At 38.3% G+C, this 19,099-nt stretch overlaps 1 protein-coding gene across 5 annotated transcripts in view; it reads left to right on the top strand.

Moving 5' to 3' along the window:
- Positions 1 to 19,099, top strand: part of GOLGA4 (golgin A4) — a 116,453-nt gene that overhangs the window by 4,301 nt on the left and 93,053 nt on the right. For all 5 annotated transcript variants that reach the window (XM_081245804.1, XM_081245803.1, XM_081245802.1 and 2 more), the window contains exon 2: positions 9,878 to 9,967. In XM_081245804.1, coding sequence (XP_081101930.1) covers positions 9,878 to 9,967 — 90 coding nt within the window. The remainder of the gene's footprint in view (positions 1 to 9,877; positions 9,968 to 19,099) is intronic.

Genomic DNA, 19,099 nt, shown 5'->3' with positions numbered 1-19,099 from the left:
GGCAGACTCTCAACCACTGCGCCACCAGGGAAGCCCAGTTCCCCTCCTTTTTAAAAAAAAATATTTATTGATTTCTTTATTTACTGGCTGTGTTGGGTCTTTGTTGCTGCATGTGGGCTTTCTCTGGTTGCTGCGAGCAGGGTCTACTCTTCGTTGCGGTGCACGGGCTTCTCATCACAGTGGCTTCTCTTGTTGCGGAGCACGGGCTCTAGGTGTGCGGGCTTCAGTAGTTGTAGCACGCGGGCTCAGTAGTTGTGGCTTGCAGGCTCTAGAGCACAGGCTCAGTAGTTGTGGCACACGGGCTTAGTTGCTCCGCGGCATGTGGGATTTTCCTGGACCAGGGCTCAAACCCATGTCCCCTGCATTGGCAGGCGGATTCTTAACCACTGTGCCACTAGGGAAACCCTAATCATATATTTAATTTCCACACTAGTCAACACTGGATAGTTATTTTTAGTCAGGTGCTTTCTTGGTGCATTGCATGTATTAACTAAATTAATACATGAAGTAATAAAAGGTGTGGATTTGTATTATCCCCATTTTACAGATAAGAAATTGAGGCCTAGGGAGGTTAAGTAACTTGTCTGTGGTAGACAGCTAGTACCACACAGCTAAGTGGTAAAGCCGAGATATGAACCCAGTCTTGCTCTAAAGCCCATTCTCTTAACCAGAGTACTATGCTTGTTGCTTTGTTTCAGTTTTTAGTAGCAGCTTGTGTTTTAACGGAAACTAGAGCTTCTCAAAACTCTTGCAGGATAAGTGTTATATATTATACGTACATATATATTTAAGTTCTCTTCCTTGATTTATCGATTGCTCTGGGTTACTTGTTATACTTGTATTTCTTCATACTTGTCATCGTTTATCTTTTTTCTTTTTTTTTGAGAAAAATGCCTTGTTATTATTGGTTGTTTGTTTATATTTATGAAGACCTGGTGAGTGGTTTATTTCAGTAGCTAACATGGGTTTTCTCTGCTCTTACCTGCTACTCTCCTGTGTCGAGGGCCAGCCAAAACACAGAGTCCTGCTTTGAAAGGTGACCATACGATTTATTATCCAAACATTCTTATGAATGAATGGGGACGCTACTGGCAGTTATCTTGGAACATAAACTGGCATGAACTGGGTGGGACTGGGATTGCCTTGGTCAGACTGGGGCGTATTGTTACCCTGCTGCTTTGTGGTACCAGCCCCTGCTATTGGAGCGCTAACTCCTCCAAGGTGTTGCTCTTTGTATTTGGCTTTACTGTTGTCTGGAGATCTATTTGGGCTGGGGGAGGCTGACCCCACGTACCTGTTTGTCTTGCAGACACTTAACACATTGCTGAGAGCAGTAATCTCCCTTTATAGTGTCTAAAACTGTGATTTTTTTTTTTTCCTGTTGCAGAAAGTTGCTGCTAGCCTCTCCCGCAGAGCTTCTCTGCGTGTTCAGGGTTATGGCTACCTTTGCCCTGATTTTTCCACCAATTTGAATCCTTTTGCCTTTGAGTCTTCAAAAATTTATTTTCTTTTTGCCTGTGGTGTTCTCTCTCTTGTTCTAGAGTGTTAATCTGTCTGCTTTTCTATTTTTTTTAACCTTTATTTCAATGGCTTTTGGGTTTTGGGGAGGAAGAGGAGTAAACAGTGTTTATTTTTGCATTGTGCTGGACACCCAGTGGATGCTTTAAGTGTGGTGACTCCTGTGCTTAAATTCTTGGAAACTTTTAGGTATTATTTCTTTGATAATTCCCTCCCCTTTGTTTTTTCTCTTCTGTCCTGAAAGTCCAGTTAGTTAGCTTTTGTGCCTTCAGGATAGATTCTCATTTATTATTTTTTACCCTTTATGGTCTATTTTTATTTTCTTGTTCTATTTTTGAGAGTGTGCTTCAATTTAACTCTTCAGTTGAATTTTTTGTTTTATATATTTATTTATTTATTGAAGTATAGTTGATTTACAATGTTGTGTTAGTTTGCTTCAATTGAATTTTTAATTTTGGCTACTCTATTTTTAAATTTCCCAAGGCTGTTTCTTATTGTCTTTTGCTTTTTCATAGCATTGCTTTTGACATATTGATATATCTTTTCTCTCTCTGAGAATAATGGGGATTTTTTATCTTTCGTTTTCTTTTAATCTTTATTGTGTTAGGTTTTTTTTTTAAATTGTTTATTTATTTATTTACTTATTTACTTGGCTGCGCTGGGTCTTAGTTGTGGTGTGCAGAATCTAGTTCCCTGACCAGGGATTGAACTGGGACCCCTGCATTGGGAGTGTGGAGTCTTAACCACTGGATCACCAGGGAAGTCCTGTGTTTGTTTTTTGGTTTTGGGTTTTTTTCCTTCTTGTTTTTGGCTCCCTCTTACATTGGAAATTTTCTTCATTCAGTGCTCTGGCCTATCTGTTCATATTTAAGGGCGAGGCACTAACAATCTGATGCTATTTGGAAGCAGCATGTGATTGACACTGGGGCTCACTGGTGGGTGACAAGCTGTAAACTGGTTTTATTGTTGGGAGAAATATCTACATGTTGGTAATCAGAGGCCTAACTGCCAAGTTTCTGGAAGCAGGTCTGAGAAGGACTGCTGGAGGTTCCACTGTTCACTGTGCAGAACATCGCCTAATCCTGCTCTGTTTAGTCACGCACTTTGCCCTTCTCTCCTGTCTTACTGTGCTTGGTTTCACCCAGTTTGAAGTCTCATTGGCTCCAGAAAATAAACCTCTGTTTCCTCAGAGGCTATGTAAGGTGGGACAGGGGACCTGGGGAATCTTTCAACCAATCTTTCTGGTTTTGATCCTGTCTCATCTTGCTTTATAACTTTTGCTTTAAGTCCTAAGTCTTTTTATGGTTCTGGGGATGAAAATAGGCTTCTTCTCATCACTATTCCCTTCTCATTACTATTCCCTTCTCCATGGGGTTGTAGTGGCTGTCAGCAGTACTGTTACTTTAGTATTCTTTCACTCACATCCAATCTTCTGAAAATTGGTTGAAATTTAACTCTTTGGGAGGGAGAGAAAATAGGAACATATATAGCCAATCTACTATGTTTAACTAAAAGTCTCCTTAAATTACTTTTGAATGAGTGGATTTCGCCATATTACAGGGCTGTTTTTGAGAGGTAAGCATTTATAACATGAACAGCAATATTTCATTTCCGGCACTACTATTTAGATGTCAGGATGTGGAAGGTACTTTATTACAGACATAATGGAAAGCTCTAATAATTTTGGTAACTAGTATACAGAGGTTTATGTGAAGCATTAACTCCCAGTTACTTTGGCCATTCCTTTATAGCTGGGATGTCGGATGGGTTTGGCAGAGACTTTCAGGAGTGCCATGGTGAGAAGGAGTCTACGGCTATGTCCTTGCCATGATTGATTACCATGGGTGTAGGAGGGAGAAGTGAAGCCAGGTGTTTGTTATGCTTGTGTAAGAATAACATCTCATCTATTGGGGGCATAACTTGAGAACTGAGTAGTGTCAAAAGGCCTCTAAGCAGCCAAAATGTTAATGTCACTAGCTTCACATTCCATAGTTAATGTATGTTGTTTATAAGAATACTTTAAAAAATCCCTCGCTCAGAGCTTCCTTATGCTTATTTTGTCTACAGTTCCAATAAATGTAGTTATCTAGTTTTTAAACTAGTAGCAGGCTAAAATGGACAGAGAAGATATACTACAAGTAGCATATTGACAGGAATGACAACTGACCTAGAAAATGTTAAATTATATTCAATTTCCTTTTATCTTTGAAAACTAGAATTAGTTATTTTTGGAAAGGTGAAACCTCATTTCAGAAAAGTGTAGATTCAAAATGGTTAAACCTCATTGTTATCTCCAAACCCCTTCAGGTATTAGTGAGGTTTAACCATCTTGAATCTATAACTGTAGATAGATATCTGTCTAACAATTCAGCTATTTGAGTAATTCTTTCTATGAAAACTCCCAGATAATAGAGCCCCTTATGGAATAAACTATGATTAACATAGTTTTGACTTTAATGTAGAACTTCCCAGTAATGTGAATGTCCAAAATTTGTGTTTTTGTTATCTTTAGATTTTATTGTTCAACCTAGAATTAATGCTTTTTAATCTCTATTTTGTGGTATATTTAAAATATATTAGATATATTTATATTTAGATATAAATATATTTAGATATATTTGATGTATTCTAGATTTAATAGTTAGTGGCCATGTTTATCAACATTGTTCTTATACAGAACATGGTATGATGAAAGCAGTTCAGGTGGGTTGTGGAATCTGTGGATTGGGATCAGCTTTTTTTTTTTTTTTTATTAGTTTCTGCTTTATAACAAAGTGAATCAGTCATACATATACATCTGTTCCCACATCCCTTCCCTCATGCATCTCCCTCCCTCCCACCCTCCCCATCCCACCCCTCCAGGCGGTCACAAAGCACCGAGCTGATCTCCCTGTGCTCTGCGGCTGCTTCCCACTATCTATCTACCTTACGTTTGGTAGTGTATATATGTCCATGCCTCTCTTTCGCTTTGTCACAGCTTACCCTTCCCCCTCCCCATATCCACAAGTCCATTCTCAAGTAGGTCTGTGTCTTTATTCCCGTTTTACCCCTAGGTTCTTCATGACATTTTTTTTTTTTAATTCCGTATATATGTGTTAGCATACGGTATTTGTCTTTCTCTTTCTGACTTACTTCACTCTGTATGACAGACTCTAGGTCTATCCACCTCATTACAAATAGCTCAGTTTCGTTTCTTTTTATGGCTGAGTAATATTCCATTGTATATATGTGCCACATCTTCTTTATCCATTCATCCGATGATGGACACTTAGGTTGTTTCCAGCTTCGGGCTATTGTGAATAGAGCTGCAATGAACATTTTGGTACATGTCTCTTTTTGAATTATGGTTTTCTCAGGGTATATGCCTAGTAGTGGGATTGCTGGGTCATATGGTAGTTCTATTTGTAGTTTTTTAAGGAACCTCCATACTGTTCTCCATAGTGGCTGTACCAATTCACATTCCCACCAGCAGTGCAAGAGTGTTCCCTTTTCTCCACACCCTCTCCAGCATTTATTGTTTCTAGATTTCTTGATGATGGCCATTCTGACTGGTGTGAGATGATATCTCATTGTAGTTTTGATTTGCATTTCTCTAATGATTAATGATGTTGAGCATTCTTTCATGTGTTTGTTGGCAGTCTGTATATCTTCTTTCAGCTTTTTTTTTTAATGAAAGACTAGATTAGGTCAAATGTGGCATCTTATGTTGTAAAGGTTAAGGTTTCGTAAAACTTTTGTTTTAGAAGTGTCTGTGTGAAAAGGATGTTTTTGTTTTACTGTGGGTCCCAGTGAAAAAAATTTGAGAAATAGTGATCCAGAGAATACTGGGGAAGTGGATGAGGGGCTCAGAAGACCTGTTTGCTAACCCAGATCTTGCAGTATTCAACCTGATCAAGCCACATAAGCACTGTGAGCTTCTTACTTTCTTGTCAGGAAATTGGGGATGATAACTGTCCTGCTTACCTTTCAGATTGGTTGTCAGAATCAAAAGAGAAAGTATTTGAAAGCATTTGTAATTTCAGAACGCTTCTTTATTTAACAGAGCCTGCTAAGGTGCTGTGCTGGTGTTGTATTTGTCTTGAAGGGTAGATGTAGTCTCTGTACCATAGGGTTGAGAGACAGTTACTCCTGGTGTGGTGGGAGTGTGAGAGGATCAGGGTGGCATCTGATAGAGTCTTGATGGGTAATGAAAAGTCATGGTGTTCAAGGCTTATTATTCCTAAAGGTGACTGTACTAGTTTCCTAATGTTGCATAACACATTACCACAACCTTGCTGCGTAATAACCCAGTTATTGTTTCACAATCTGTATGTCAGAAGTCTGGCATGACATGACTGGCTTCTCTGCTCAGGGTCTCATAAGACTAAGATCAATTATTGTCCAAACTGTGTTCTCATCTGGAGGTGAGAGTCCTCTTCCATGCTTATGTGGTCGTGGTAGAATTTAGTCCTTTGTGGTTGTAGGACAGAGGTCCTTATTTCTTGCTGGCTGTTGAATGGGACCGCTTTCAGCTCCTACGGCTGCCCACAGTTCCTTGCCACTTGGCCCCCACAGGCCTTTTGTTTTCTTTCAGGGTAGCAGGAGTGCATCTCTCTGCTTTCTGCTACTGCCTCTGCACTCTGGACTCATTTGAAGGGCTTGTGTGATTAGGTTGGACCCGCCCAGACAATCTCCTTTCAATTAACTCAGAGTCAACTGGTTAGTAACCTTAAATATACCTGCAGAAACCTTTTTGCTATGTAAGGTAAGACAATCAGGGCAGTGATAGCTCATATTCACAAGGTGAGGGTCATTTGGGGTCATCTTCAAATTCTGCATACCACAGTGACTAAAATGGGTTTTTTTATACTGAAGTTGAGGGCTATGGTCAATTAATAATCAGTTAGTTGGCAATAAAAATATTAATTGTGAGCCTGGTTATAGCCATCAGGTTTTTTTGGTAAATAGCCATGAGAAATCTGAAGACAGATTTCTAAGCTATGAGAATTAATTAGACCAAATTTAGTTTGAAGGAATCTAAATCCTTATATATTTTGAAGTGAGAGGTTAGCCTGTTAAAGATCCAGGACTTTGGGATAAACACTCAAGTACAGTTAGTTTTTTATGCATGTTTTATACTTTACAGTCATATCCATTCCCTCATGTGATCCTTACTTTTGCAACTCCAGAGGAAGACCTACAAGCCATCAGGCCAAACCTTGCCACGTGGTACTACTTTTTGGAGGACAGTGTGTGTTAGAACCTATTCTTTAACTTTATAAACCCCAACATTTGATTTTGCTGATTTATCCAGAGCTGATGAGGCTCCCATTACGATTAGGCTCACATGAGGCCAAAGTAAAAAGACATAGTCCCACTTAAAAAAATTCACAGTGGAGGCGTACTTTTCAAGTGATTTCAAGGTCCCTGTCTGAAGTAGCCCTGTCCTGGCATCTGGGCATTTGGAAAGCTGAATTATTAATTCCCATATTTTTTGGATATGATGACATCACAACAGAGAGGGTTAGCTAAGAGCTATATCCTTTAGCCTAGTATTACTTCTCTAATTACTTTCCTAACTTTTTGCCCTCTCGGTGGCCCTTTTATTTTATTTATTTATTTATTGGTCTGTTTTAAAAAATATTTATTTAATTTTTTTGGCCGCGTCGGGTCTTAGTTGCAGCGTGCGGGTTTCTCTCTAGTCATGGCACAGAGGCTCCAGAGCATGTGGGCTCTGTAGTTGGGGCACGTGGGCTTAGTTGCCCTGTGGCATGTGGGATCTTAGGTCCCCAACCAGGGACTGAACCCATGTCCCCTGCATTGGAAGGCGGATTCTTAACCACTGGACCACCAAGGCAGTCCTGGTGGTTCTTTTATTAAAGGAGATATTACATACAACCATTTAAAAGTAGATACAAATGGAGTTTCTCCCGGTCATAGTGGTAGCGTTTGAAACATCTACAGCCTTTGAAGCTGGCATGGTTTGAAATTTATGGCTCTAGGTGTGGGAAGGGTTATTGCACTTCCCTCAATTTCAGTGAGAACTGTTTCTGAAGTGCTCTGAATACTTGTGATTTTTGTTTCAGTCCTGGGTAAACACTGTCCAGTAACTGCTTTCCCTTCTCATTTTCTAAGCACAATGTTGGCTTCATACATTTTCTAGACATTTAAAACATTGATAAGCTTCAGCTTTATTTCACATTCAACCATTTTGTTGCTTAAAATTTTAAGGCCTTACTGTTTCTGTTTTATCTTGATTGAGAAGGGATATCTTATCCCCTAAGGTAACTGCTGCACATAGCTAATTCCTTCTGTCACATGTTGATTTTTCTGGTTCATCTTTTAGAAGGTATGTGTGTGCTGGAATTCTACGCTGTAAGCAACAGAACTCAGTCTAGCTAGTTAAGCAGAAAAGGGGTCTATTAATGAATAGTTGGTGACTTACAGAATTTTCAGGAGGGCCTGAAAGTCTGGGCTGATCGCTGTGCTCAGCCACACTTGGGGGGCTGCACTAATAATAAGAATGTTGCAGCCGCCTCAGTTTGGCAGCATTGCATCTTGCACTGGACAGCTCTTGTGAACGACTGCATGAAGCTCCGTGTCTCCATGTTCACCAGCTGATGAACTGTATTAATTTTGCATGTCTGTTTTCTCATATTACCCACTTATGACTCAGACTCTCGTGTGGGTATGTTCATTGGTGGAGTTCAGGTCACCTGCCCTAGATGAACAGAAGACTGGGGTGGTGAGTTTTCTGAATTCTGACTTACAAGCACTTACAAGAGCTGTTTAGAAAAAAAGGTTATTAAACTTTGTCATGTTTTGTTCATGTTTTCCCCTCCTCCCAGTTAAACTATTCCTTTTGATTTCTGCTTCTGACATAAAAATCTCTTTCCCATTCAGAGATTATAGAAATAGACTCTCATATTTTCTCTTACATTTCAATTAAAAATCATTTAAATCTTTAATAGCTTAAGTATGAAGTGAGGATCTGATTGATATTGCTCCGCCATATGGATGGCCATTTGTCCTAGCACCGTTTATTGAGCATTTGTCTTGATTAGAAATTTTAGACTTATTGTAAACTGAATATGTATATGTGTGTGTAGAGTGTGTGTATGTGTGTGCAGCATTCCTCGTGACCTCTCTGTTCTAGCATAGCCACAGCAGTATGTACTGACTTGACAGATTAGGGCTGCATTTGTTCATTCAATCATTTATTTAACAAATATTTATTAAATGCCTTTTTAGGTAGTGCTCTACAGACTACAGAAGGGTAAGACATTGAGACATTTCTTTGTGGAGATGAGTTAGGATCTGTCTTGTTATGGGTGTTGGGGGGTCTTGAAGTTTTGGTTTTATACTTTTTGGACTGTTTTTAGCTCACCTTAGAGTACACCTCAGACTCCTAGTTTAAATTTGGGGCCCTTTCTCCTGTGGGTTTCTGTATAGGACTCATGTGTTCCTTTACAGAACAAATGGACTGGCATCTCAGTATTGGGCTATGGTGTGCATGGTGTTCTCAAAGCACGGCCCTTGACTAGAGAGATGTTTACCTGTGCAGTTCATTATATTGAATATTAGAGCTGGATGGCACTTCAAAGATTGAATTGACAACCTTATTTTTTAATGAACTTTTAATTTTGGAATAATTTTGATTTATAGGAAAGTTGCAAAGGTAGTACAGAGAGTTTTCATATACTTCTCATCTGGTTTCAGTTTCCCCTAATGTTATCATCTTTTAAATAAAATTTTATTTATTTATTTTTGGCTGCATTGGGTCTTCGTTGCTTTCTCTAGTTGTGGTGAGCGGGGGCTGCTCTTCTTTGTGGTATGCGGGCTTCTCATCGTGGTGGCTTCTCTTGTTGCGGAGCACGGACTCTAGGTGTGCGGGCTTCAGTAGTTGTGGCACGCAGGCTCAGTAGTTGTGGCTCACGGGCTCTAGAGCGCAGGCTCAGTAGTTATGGCGCACGGGCTTAGTTGCTCCACGGCATGTGGGATCTTCCTGGACCAGGGCTCGAACCCGTGTCCCCTGCATTGGCAGGCGGATTCTTAACCACTGCGCCACCAGGGAAGTCCTAATGTTATCATTTTATGTTATCATCATGACCTTATTTTTGAGGTTAATTTTAGCCCTCAAAATGTTAATTTAGCTAAGATCATAGTTCTAGTTGGTGGCAGAATCAGACCAAGGACCCAGTAGGTAGCCTGGGTCTGCTAGTTGATTATGTTTCAGTTATCCTTTTCTGTTTTTCATGTATTTGCTCTTTTCCTTCCTTTCACTGGGTTCTTTGGGCATGGACTGTGAGAAGGACTACCTAGTACATAGTGCGCTCATCAATGTAGTCTTTCTAATTTGTGCAATAATTTTTAAATCTAGGCTTCCTCCAATTCTTCAACGCCAACGAGAACCAGGAGCAGGACGTCTTCACTTACAGAGCAGCTTGATGAAGGTACACCCAATAGAGAGGTAAGTTTGGAATTTCTTCTTCAATAAATCTTTTACAAGAAGCTTATTAATTTAAAATGTAATGCTACTGTTGATAACAAAATGGGAAATTATGTAATTCCTAGGTATTTTTATTTTAGTAACAATTTTTGTTTTCAAATAGTAGTGTTGCTTTTGTAAAGTGTGTTTTCTTTGAATATCTTAATTTGAGAGGATAATATACTTTGCCTTTAATATTTGAAATTTTCAGAATGATTTGATAACAATTTGTTCAGCATAGCATTATGTGGGGAGAAGTCCTATATTTTCAAGCTAGTGATTGGAAACTGTGAAGTAACTCCTAATTCCATGTGACTTGGAGCTGGCACTATAACTCAGATTAGATTTTTTTCCAACTTTTTTTCTTTCTGTGAAGGATTATATGAGTCATGCAAGTAAAACATAAGTACACAAATCAGGGTAAAAAGAGGGTAAAAGAAAAAAGGATAAAAAATAAATGCATAAATCAGTGAATTATTATGAAGTGAATCCCTGTGTGACCACCACCCAGGTCAAGAAAAGGAACACTGCCAGCACTAGAGTGCTGCTTCCCTTCCCCACAGAAGAGTACCACCATCCTGACTTCTTGATATTTGCTTCCTTCTTTTTTTAAACTTTTTTAATTTTTATAGTACCACTTACATATGCTTTCTGTTGTAAACCTTATAGTTAAACCTTTGGGTTGTCTGGTTTTTGGCTATTATGAATTATGGTGCTGTGAACATTATTGTCTATTTCTTTTGCTACACATGTACCTGCATTTCTTTTGCTATATACTTAGGAGTAGAATCACTGGGTTAAAGGGTATACATAGTTTTACACTTTAGAAGATAATGCCCATTGTTTTTCAGAATAGTCGTAGAATTTTGCCTTCCGACCAGGAGTTCATGAAAGTTCTTGTTGCTCTATATCCTTGCTAGTCTTTAATTTCAGCCATTCTGGTGGGTGTGTAATGTTCTCTTATTGTAGTTTTAATTTGCATTTCGCTGATGACTAATAAGATTGATCACTTTTCGTCTGTGTACTGATAACTTCTTTTGCGAAGTGCTTACTTAAGTCTCTTGCTCATTTTTCTATTGGTTTATCTTTGTCTTATTGATTTGTAGGAGTTCTTTTTTATATAGTGTGGATAGGAATTTTTTATTGGGTACATGCCTTGCAAATATCTGCTTCCACTTTGTGGCTTGCCTTTTACTCTCTTAATGGTGTCTTTTGAACAGAAGTTCTTAGTTTTAATGCATTCCAGTTTATCAATATTTTATTTTATGGCCAGTGTTTTTCATTTTTTAGTATTCTTTTCTTGCCCTTCAGAGTATTTCCCGTTATTATCCTGTTTTACCTTTCACATTTGGATCTATACTCCATTTGGAGAAGATTTTTTTCAATATGGTGTGAGGTAGGGATCAAGTTTCACCACCGCCCCCCTCCCCACATAGCTATCCAGTTGTTCCATTCTTTCCATACTGCTGTACTGTGCTACCTTTTTTTCAGAAACTAAGTGTCCATATTTGAGTGGATTTCTGGACTCTTGTTTCTGTTCTGTCATTTGCTTTGTCTTTGATCTGATCCCACACTGTCTTCATAACTATAGTTTTATGTTAAATCTTGCCCTCATTAGAGTAGGTCTTCCCTGTCTTAGTTTTAAAACCAGAATTCCATAGACTGGGTGGCTTAAGCAACAGACATTTATTTCTCAAGCGTTCTGGAGGCTGGGCAGTCCAGGATCAAGATGCCAACAGATTCAGTATCTGGTGAGGGCCCTCTTCCTGATTTGCACACAGCTGTCATCTCATGATGTCCTATCGTGACCTTTCTTTGTTGCATGCACCTAGGGAGAGATGGAAGAGTGGGGAGGCAGCTCTCTTGTATCTTCCTCTTTTATAAGGACAGTAATCCCATCATGAGGGCCCTGCCCTCATTACCTCATCTAACTCTAATTACCTCCCAAAGGCTCTGCCTCCAAATACCATCACTAAATATCCTTGGGGGTTAAGGCTTCAATATATGAATTTTGGGGGACATATGCAGTCCATAGCACTCCTACCTTGTTCTTCTTGAATGTCTTAGTAATTCTTGTACCTTTCCATATAATTCCATGTAAATTTTAGAATCAGATTTTCAAGTCGTACAAAACAAACTCAAAACAAAACAAAATAAAATATAGCACTGACAACAAAGAAACAAACCTGTAGAGATTTTTATTGGGATTGCATTGACTCTATAGATTAGTTAGGGAAAAGTCTCAATATTATGAGTCAAATTTTATAATCTTTTCAGTATTATAAGTAGTACTGGACTGAGCATTTTACATAATGCATAAGTTATAATGCTGTTATTCTTTAGGATAGATTTCTAAGAGTGGGATTGCTGGGTCATAGGGTGTATGCAAGTTAAAAAATTTGAAAGATTTTTCCAAACTTCCTTGATGTTATTTTAAAACATAATTTTAAAAAACCTTTATTTAATAGATGTTGATAGCAAAATAAACTTAAAAACTTCATAGTAGTTTTTGCATTCAAAGTTAATGGCATATATACTGTGTCCTTGGTTTATGTATTTAAATAATCTGACAAAGTACATAAGAGTATAAAGTATATGCATACTTTCTTTGAGATCTTATTTTCTTATGCATTATTTGCAATATTGCAATTCTTTAACTTTATGATTTCAAGTTTAATGTTGTTGAACTTAGTGTATATGTGTAACCAGTTGGAATGAAAGCTGCAGTACTGAGTAGTGAAAACACTTTTTGCAGTCAGTGTTAATGGCATCATTCCTACACTTACTATATTGATTGATATTATGGTATATTGGTTTACATGTAATATAGTAGAAACCTTGAAAACAACTTGTTGATTGCTACTATTGCTTTTTTAAAAAAGATTTATCTAGGATGCTTTAAAACATTAAAATTGAATATATCTTTACAAAATAATCCTTTCTGAAAGGGATGGTTTGAGCATTCTTTTACAGCAGGCTAAGTAAGCTAAAGGTTAGTTTTTATTTCTTCCCAAATTTCAATACTAAAGGTCCTGTGCTTATAGGTATAGTTTAAGAAATGGTTTCTGATTGAAAGCCAAAGCAGTATCATCACTTCGTCTCCTTGCTTTTTTTAAAATAATTTATTTATTTATGGCTGTGTTGGGTCTTCGCTTCTGTGCGAGGGCTTTCCCCAGCTGCGGCAAGTGGGGGCCACTCTTCATCGCGGTGCGCGGGCCTCTCACTATCGCGGCCTCTCTTGCTGCGGAGCACAGGCTCCAGACGCGCAGGCTCAGTAGTTGTGGCTCATGGGCCCAGTTGCTCCGCGGCACGTGGGACCCTCCCAGACCAGGGCTCGAACCCGTGTCCCCTGTATTGGCAGGCAGATTCTCAACCACTGCACCACCAGGGAAGCCCCGTCTCCTTGCTTGTTAAGCATTTTCTAACAACTCTAAAAGATATTTTTGACCACAGAGTGAAATGTAAACTTTAGTTCAACTTATTTTACAGTAAATAAAGGACTTTTAAATTTCATGATTAACTTATAGATTAAAGGGCATTACATAAAATTATCTTGTTATAGAGAATGGACCTGAGGACATGAGGAGGGGGAAGGGTAAGCTGGGACAAAGTGAGAGAGTGGGATGGACTTATATACACTACTAAATGTAAAATAGATAGCTAGTGGGAAGCAGCTGCATAGCACAGGGAGATCAGCTCAGTGCTTTGTGTCCACCTAGAGGGGTAGGATAGGGAGGGTGGGAGGGAGATGAAAGAGGGAGGAGATATGGGGATATATGTATATGTATAGCTGATTCACCTTGTTATACAGCAGAAACTGACACACCATTGTAAAGCAATTATACTCCAGTAAAGATGTTAAAAAAAAGAAAAAAGCTTGGTAGATAAAGTCTAAGACAGATCCATCTTGTACCATAATCCACCTTAAGGTAAATGGTAAATACAGATGTATCGTCTTAACCTAATGTAAAAATCCAGATTTACAAAACAAGTCAATGAAAATATAATTTTTTTTCCTGTTGCAAGAAAAAAAAAAAAATTGTTAGTCACCATGCTGCACGCCACCCCCACACCCCGCCCCAGGTTTTTCATCTTGTTAAACCTCTAAGATGGAAGATACTCTGTCAGTGGTGGGATCCTCACTTTTAGTTTTAAGTTTCTTTTTAGCAAAATGTGGAAGTTTAATTCAAATTATAAATATTTGTCCCATCTCTCCAGTAGGTACAGTAAAGTCTATGCAATCTAGAATGCTTGGGAAGTAGAATGGTTTCATTAAGTTGAAATTAAGTTAATTTCCATCAGTTAAATGTTTTACCTTTTTTCAGCTATTGCTGAAAATCCTAATGTCTATTTTCCCATATTAGTAAATATTATATGTAAATCTAAGTAAGTCTGTCTTTGATTGCAGTGTCTCAGGCTTCCTTATAGGGCTGTAAAAAATCATCTATATGATTGTAGACATTAAAGGCAAAGGAGAGTAGGGCGATGTGCACTGACCCTGAGGTCTGCGGCTCTCTGGCGCTCTTTCATCCTGCACAGATGGCTGATCTGTCCAGTTGACCTGGTACTCTCTCCTGGGGATCCTAGGCACAGCCTCAGTACCGTCATCATAGGGCTTCCTTCCCCTTTGTGTTGCTTGAGATGAATCTTTTTTGCCTCTAGAGCGGGGTGCCTTTGAGCAATATGTAGTGTGGCATCATGTAAAAGGCTAACTAGGCAAATGACACTAACTGTCCTCCTGCCCTCTGCTCCACTCCGATTTTTTTTTTTTAACTGAGAAAAAATTCCTATAACATAAAATTTACCATTTTAAAGTGAACAATTAGGTGGTATTTAGTACATTCACAATGTTGTGCATCCATCATATTTGTCTAGTTCCATGATATTTTCATTACCCTAAAAGGAAACCCCCTACTCATTAAGCAGTCACTCCCATTCTCCCTTTTCCCCAGCCACCACTAATTTGCTTACCTACTGTATGGATTTACCTATTTTAGATATTTCATTTAAATGAAATCACACAATATGTGACTTTTTGCATCTGGCTTCTTTCACTTAGCATCATGTTTTCAAGCATCATGTTTTCAAGGTTCATCTATATTGCAGCATGTATCACTACTTCATTCCTTTTTATGGCCGAGTCTAATGATTTTTCTAAGAGAATGAGAATATGTTTATTTGTTTGGAGTAAGATCTGGAATAGACTAGTGAGAAGGGGTTGGTTTTTGGAGTCATCTGGATTTGCTGGCTGAAGGATCTTTGAAGGTTGACTTTTCAGTGACTGAGGTTTTCTCATGTGTAAGATGGCAATAATAATGCCTTCCTTGTGGTGGTGTGGGGATTACCAGTAGTACAGCAGGTAACTCTCCTCACGTGGTGCCGTGCATGTGGTAGGTGCTTACTAAGTTGTTACTGGGGCAGCCACGGAAGACGGGAAGGGCTGCTCCACTTACCCTGCGTAGGTCCCCTCACGAGGGGAGGGAAACAGATGGACCATTATGCGGATTGGGGCCCTAGGGATGTTATTGCGCCATCTTTGCCTGCTGAACTTTCAAAGGAATGATATTTTCACTTTCCCTGCTACCCTGTTCTCTAGTTTGCTGTCTTGTGGAGGCACTTCCTCATAGATTGGGGGTCAAAGTAGGCATGTCCATTCTTTCCCTGGGAACTCATCTGTTCAAATTTTTCATATTATTTTAAAATTAAACTTTAGAGATCAGTTTATTTTTATATATGTATTTTGACTAAAAAATGCATAGAAAGAAATAAACTATTGTAGTTAATCAATGGATTCTGTTCTGTTTAGTAGATGTCTGTTCATATATACTGTATGCTTTTTTTGCTTCCCTACATGCAGAGAGAGAGCCTGGTGTAGTAGAAGGGTCACAGGATTCCATCCCTTACCTGCTGTGTGGCTTTAGGCAGCTTTCTTTAACTTCACAGAGCCTCAGCTCTCTCAACTTCAAATTGTAGTGAAATGAATATCTACTCTCACAGGGTTCTTGTGAAGGCAAGTGAATTCAGAAGTATGAAAATACTCATAATTTGTGTATCACATACAAAAGATCGTTATTATACAGAAAAGAAAAGGCTTCTGTACTCACCAGCTCTTGAACAGCATGGACACTGCATTTTGTATTAAGAGTGACATTGTGGGGAAAGAAACAATGAAGTGTCAGGCTGCTTTGGAGTAGGTGCTTTCACAAGCTTCAAGAAAGGTGTCCCTTTTTCTTTCTTATTCTCTTAATCTGAGATATTTTTCAGAAGCAAAATGCTGCCTCTTACCTTAGTGGTTGTCTTTGTATTTCCAAGTCAATTTTCACACTCCGTGTGATGACCCCTAACAGGGATTCTTGATACTCTCAGATTTGGACAATTCTTTTTTTGAATTTTGTTCGTTTTTTTGGAATTTATTCTTTGTTTCAGGGCTTCTAAAGGCATCGTTCTTTAGGAATTATTAAGAAGTATCTTCAAAATAATGGGTGATAAATGTTTCTTCCTAAGTTTGGAATTAATTTTGCCCCTAAATGAATTGGCTTTCAAAGCTGGATATGCTTTTTTTTTGTTGTTAGATGTTAGATTATAACCTACTTACCCTCTGTCAGTTAATCAAAGGAAAAGCCATGCCTGTTAGATTGTCTTTGGTATCTATTCAACTCTCATATTTTTTCTTTTGATCTAATGATAGGGCATGAATTATATTAATAGGTTTCCTAATATTAATCCAGTCATTCATTCCTTAAATCAACTCTGCTGGTCAGAGTGCATTTTTAATATACCGTTGTTCTCTGATACTCATTTTATTAACATTTTCTCTGACTCTATTTGTAAGGAGAGGGGTTTAATAAATTGGAAACTTTCTATCTTCTCTTCTTGCTCCTTTCTTTTCCTTCTCCTCCTCCATTTATTTAGGTCTTCTTTAATTTCTTTCAACAAAATTTTATTGTTTTCAGAGTTTAAGTTTTGTACTACTTTTGTTAAATTTATTCCCAAATATTTTTTTCTTTTTAATGTTAATATAAGTTGAATTGTTTTCTGAATTTCATTTTCAGTTTTCTTGTTATTCTACAGAAATAAAATTGGATTTTTATAAATTAATCTTGTTATCCTGTAACCTTGCTGAACTCATTTCGTAGTTCTAATCATTCTTTCGTGGATTACTTAGTTTCTTCTTTGTACAAGATCAAGTCATCTGCAAATAGAGGTAGTTTTACATCTTCCTTTAATCTGGCTGCCTTTTATTACATTTTCTTGCCTAATTTTCCTGGCTAGAACCTCCAGTTGAATAGAAATGGTGAGAGCAGACATGCTTGTCTCTCATTCCTGATCTTAGGGAAAAGGCATTCAGTCTTTTTGTCATTATGTATGATACTAGCCTTGGTGTTTAATAGATTCCCTTTCTCATGTTGAAGAAGTCCCCTTCTGTTCCTAGTTTGTTGAATGTTCTTAGCATGAAGCAGTGTTGGATTTTGTCAGATGCTTTCTTTGCATCTTGAGATTGACATTGTGGCTTTGTTTTACTCTGTTGATACGATGTGTTATATTAATTGGTTTTGGATATTAAACCAGCCCTGTATAGGATAAATTCCACTTGTTCATGGTGTGTAATTTTAAATGGCTGGATTTGATTTGCTAGTTTTGTTTTTTTTTTGAGGATTTTTGTGTCTATATTCATAAGAGATGTTGGTCTGCAGTTTTCTTTTGTGTGTGTGTGTGATGTCTGGTTTTGGTGTCAGGAAAATTTTGGCCTTATAAAATGCGTTGGGAAGTGTTCCCTCTTGTATTTTGTGGGAAAACTTTGAAGATTAGTATTAGTTCTTTAAATGTTTGGTATAATTTACCAATGAAGCCATCTGATCCTGGGCTTTTCTTTGTGAGAAGTGTTTTGATCACTAATTCAATCTCTTCATTTTTTATAGTTCTGTTGATATTTTCTGTTCCTCCCTGCATCAGTTTTGGTAGTATGTGTCTGTCTAGGAATTTGTCTGTGTTATCCATGTTGTCCAGTTTGTTGGCATACAGTTGTTCGTAGCATTGCCTTATAATCCTTTTTATTTCTGTAAATGCAGTAGTAATTTTTCCTCTTTTATTCCTGATATTAGTAATATAATATGAATCTTCTCTCTTTTTATTTTACTCTGTCAAACAAAATATGAACCAGTGTTTGATTCCACTTTCTTGATGAGTGTAGTGAGCATTCTCAGGATTGGAGTGGCAAGCTGATCTTTGATGACTTATTTTTCTCAAGTCCCAGATGCCCTGGGACTTAGCAGAAATTACTTGAATCTGTTTTGTTACTTTCCTGGTTTTCTGGCCTGATATGTGTTTTTTACCATCTTTATATAGCCTTGGTCTTTTCAGTGTTCATCAGTCCTTTTTTGCTATCTTTTTTGTTTAATGGCTGCTACTATAGGCAGTTTTTTTCTTGTATCTTCTGCTGAGTATATTGTGTGCTTCTTAAGGTACACATTATTGCAAATAAGAAGGAAGTGAATTTGACTCAAAAAAGTAAGTGTTGCTACTAACAGCTATATATAACAGTGTCTGGGAAGATAGAAACAGGACCTCTTCTCTTCAAGGCAGATATACTAAAAGATACTAAACTTTTTAGGGTCCCTCTCCTAATAGGAGGTACATTAGTACATAGGAGACATATTAATTCATTACATATAGTGGATGCTAGGTAGCAGATGCTTTTCCGCTGGCATTAGGACTTAATTTTCTCTTTGAACTCTGGTTGAGAAGGACTAGGAGGGTTCTGTGCTGCCAGAGTTTGATTGAGTGCTGCACGCCAGAGGCTAAGGTGGGGCTCATGGCACTGGTGAAAGGAGGTTGAAAAAAGCGTTTCCCAGCTGATGCATAGAGCTCTCTGCGGCCCATTGTGAGAAGCTGCTGTCTCTAGGGAGGCTTCGTGACCAACAACTGAACCAAACCTCGCATCCACTTAGTGACTGAGTCTGTGGTAACCTCTGTGTTGTGATAGGGCAGGAAACCCAAACTGGGGCCCAGGGAATCAGATTGACTGGATAAGGAGGGATGAGCACAGGAGGAAGGAGAAGGAAAATACCTTCCTCAAAATAAACCTGTAAATGAAAATGCTAAAATAAATGCTAA

Source organism: Mesoplodon bidens (genome assembly GCF_964165515.1).
Source record: "Mesoplodon bidens genome assembly, chromosome: 10".
Taxonomy (NCBI): Eukaryota; Metazoa; Chordata; class Mammalia; order Artiodactyla; family Ziphiidae; genus Mesoplodon; species Mesoplodon bidens.
The sequence above is the reverse complement of the archived record's forward strand: the minus strand, read 5'-3'. Positions and strand labels throughout refer to the sequence as shown.